General features: G+C 47.3%; 1 protein-coding gene across 1 annotated transcript in view; it reads right to left on the reverse strand.

Moving 5' to 3' along the window:
• The window catches only part of TRUB2 (TruB pseudouridine synthase family member 2), a 39,013-nt gene that overhangs the window by 24,168 nt on the left and 12,283 nt on the right, over positions 1-2,562 (reverse strand). The window contains exon 5 of the mRNA XM_012802341.2: positions 1,285-1,413. Within this exon, the coding sequence (XP_012657795.1) occupies positions 1,285-1,413 (129 nt within the window). The remainder of the gene's footprint in view (positions 1-1,284; positions 1,414-2,562) is intronic.

The raw sequence follows: 2,562 nt of genomic DNA on the forward strand, positions 1-2,562 counted from the left end.
AAAAAAAAAGCTGGACATATATAGTGGGCACCTGTAGTCCAAGCTACTCAGGAGGCTGAGGCAGATCACTTGAGCCCAAGCATTTGAGGTTGCTATGAGCTATGATGCCATGGCACTCTACCAATGGTGAAAATGTGACACTCTGTCTCATAAAAATAAAAGAAAGAAAGATACATGTGAAAGTAACATTGAGGGCATTTTCAAGGCGGTCTCAGATCCCCAGAACCCATCAAGACTCCAGGCTAAGTACATCACCTTCTAGGCTGGGCATGGTGGCTCACATCTATAATTCCAGCACTTCTGGAGGCTGCGGCAGGAGAATCACTTAAACCCAGAAGTTACAGAGCAGAACAGCCTGAGCAACATAGCAAGACCCTGTCTCTATAAAAAGCACACATCTATGGTCCCAGCTACTCAGTGCCAGGCTGAGGCAGGAGGATCACTTAAGCCCAGGAGTTTGAGGGTACAGTGAGCTATGATTATTCCATTTCTCTTTAGCTGAGATGACAGAGTGAGGCTCTGTCTCAAGAAAAAAAAATGTAGATGAGCAGTATCATTCCTTCCCATCCCCACAAATTCCAGCTTCCTCATAGGACTGTCAACTTGGTAACCAATTCTAGGTGTTTTCTTGGGTGTTAACACATACTGATGTGTACGAATATATAGTGTCACTTTACCAGATGTTTTCTGCCTTCTACAGGAGATGCAGGGGTGTGTGCTAGGCTAGATTCATCAAGATTAGGGACTCTGTCTGATTCACCATATGTTCCCCCCTCCGCCCAGTGCCTGGCACATGGTTAGGTCCAAAAAACATCTGTCAAATGAGCAAATGCAATAGATCCCATGGAATGTGTTAGAACATGGGTAGAGTGGGAAATGAAGAATGAGCCATCCATCCTTTATCCACCCCCTGTCCGCATCGAATAAGCCCTCCTAATTCCCAGACCAGAGGGTGAACCACATCATCCCTGACCTCATGGGTGAGTCTGGTGGGAACACAGACATTTAGTGATCACAAATCTTTAGTCACTATCCTGAGAGGCTATCCAGTCCAAGTATGGAAGTGGAGAAGGTTTCTCTAGGGAGGTGACTTTTGAAAAGGTGAAAAATTTATACCATCTGAAGAGAAACCAGATTGGAGGTGACACTTGAGCCAGGTGAGGAGGTAAGCACAGGTTGTTCTTAGAAGGCAGATAACGTGTCCAAAGTCCCAGCCGGAGTTTGGTGTGTCAAGAGTAACTGATAAGGGATCAGTGTGGCCCAGGTAAGGGACAGGACTCAAACCAAACCAAACCTGGAGGGAGGCAGTGGCAGCTTCCCTGGGATCTCACCATATGTGGTCTTCTCCACCAGCCGCCCATCCTCACAGAAGTCATCCGTGGCTTTGCCCAGGAGGCCACGCACTGTATAATCCTTCAATGACAGGGAGGGAAAGATCTGGTCATTGTTCTCATGCTAAGCCCCAGCAACTCATACCCCAGAGGTGCGAGACTGAGAAGCTCCCTCAGGAAATCAGGTACCCAGCCCCTGTCCAGCTCTTCCACTGTCCCCTAGGGAAGGGCACCGGCTCCACTGTGTGGCCTTCAGCAGCTCTCTTGCTCTCTTTGTACCTGAGCTCTATTCTGTGACCTGAGGATGGTGACAGTGCCAATCTCATAGTGCTATTGTAGATTCAGTGAGACCCTGTACCTGGTTCCCAGTCAGTGGACCCCCCTCAAGATCACTGGCTGGGTTCCCACGACCAGGAGCACTGGTGACCTGCAAAGGCACAGATGGCTGCCCTGTGAACACCATGTGCCTCATGTCTCTCCACTCAGCCTGACTTGCCAATCTCCAGGCATGCCCTGTGGGCTTCTGTAAGCCCTTCTGATGTGACTACACTTACATGGCCCCAATCAAGGCTGCCCTCTGCCATGCTCCCAAGAACTCCCAACTCCTCTACATCTATGCAACTGATGATGATGATATCAAAGAAATAGTGATAACAGTGACATTTATTGGGCATTTATTATGTGCCAAGGACTGTGCTAAGCACCTTATATGCAGTCATCATTCATTTAATCTTCCAAGTATAGTCTTCTTGTAGGGGAAAGACTATCATGTCCATTTTAGAGATGAGGAAACTGAGGCATATGGATATTAAGAAATCCACCTAAGGGACAAATAGCTGGCAGAGGGGTAGAAGCTAGGTTTTAAACTTAAGCCATTTGGGGGCAGCACCTGTGGCTCAAAGGATTAGAGTGCTGGCCCCATATACCAGAGGTGGCGGGTTCAAACCTAGCCCAAGCCAAAAACTGCAAAAAAAAAGAAAAAAGAAAACTTAAGCCATTTGGCTCCAAAATTTGTGCTCCTTTTAAACTTAAGCTTTCTTTAATTTTTTTTTTTTTTTAAAAGAGACAGAATCTTACTTTGTCTCCCTCAGTAGAGTTATATGGCATCATAGCTCACGGCAACCTCCAGCTCCTAGGCGTAGGCGATTCCCTTGCCTCAGCCTCCCAAGTAGCTGAGACTACAGGCACCCACTACAGTGCCAGCTATTTTTTCTTGCAGTTTGACGGGGTC

The sequence above is a fragment of the Otolemur garnettii genome, unplaced genomic scaffold (assembly GCF_000181295.1).
Source record: "Otolemur garnettii isolate 467f Iridium unplaced genomic scaffold, OtoGar3 scaffold00014, whole genome shotgun sequence".
NCBI lineage: Eukaryota > Metazoa > Chordata > Mammalia > Primates > Galagidae > Otolemur > Otolemur garnettii.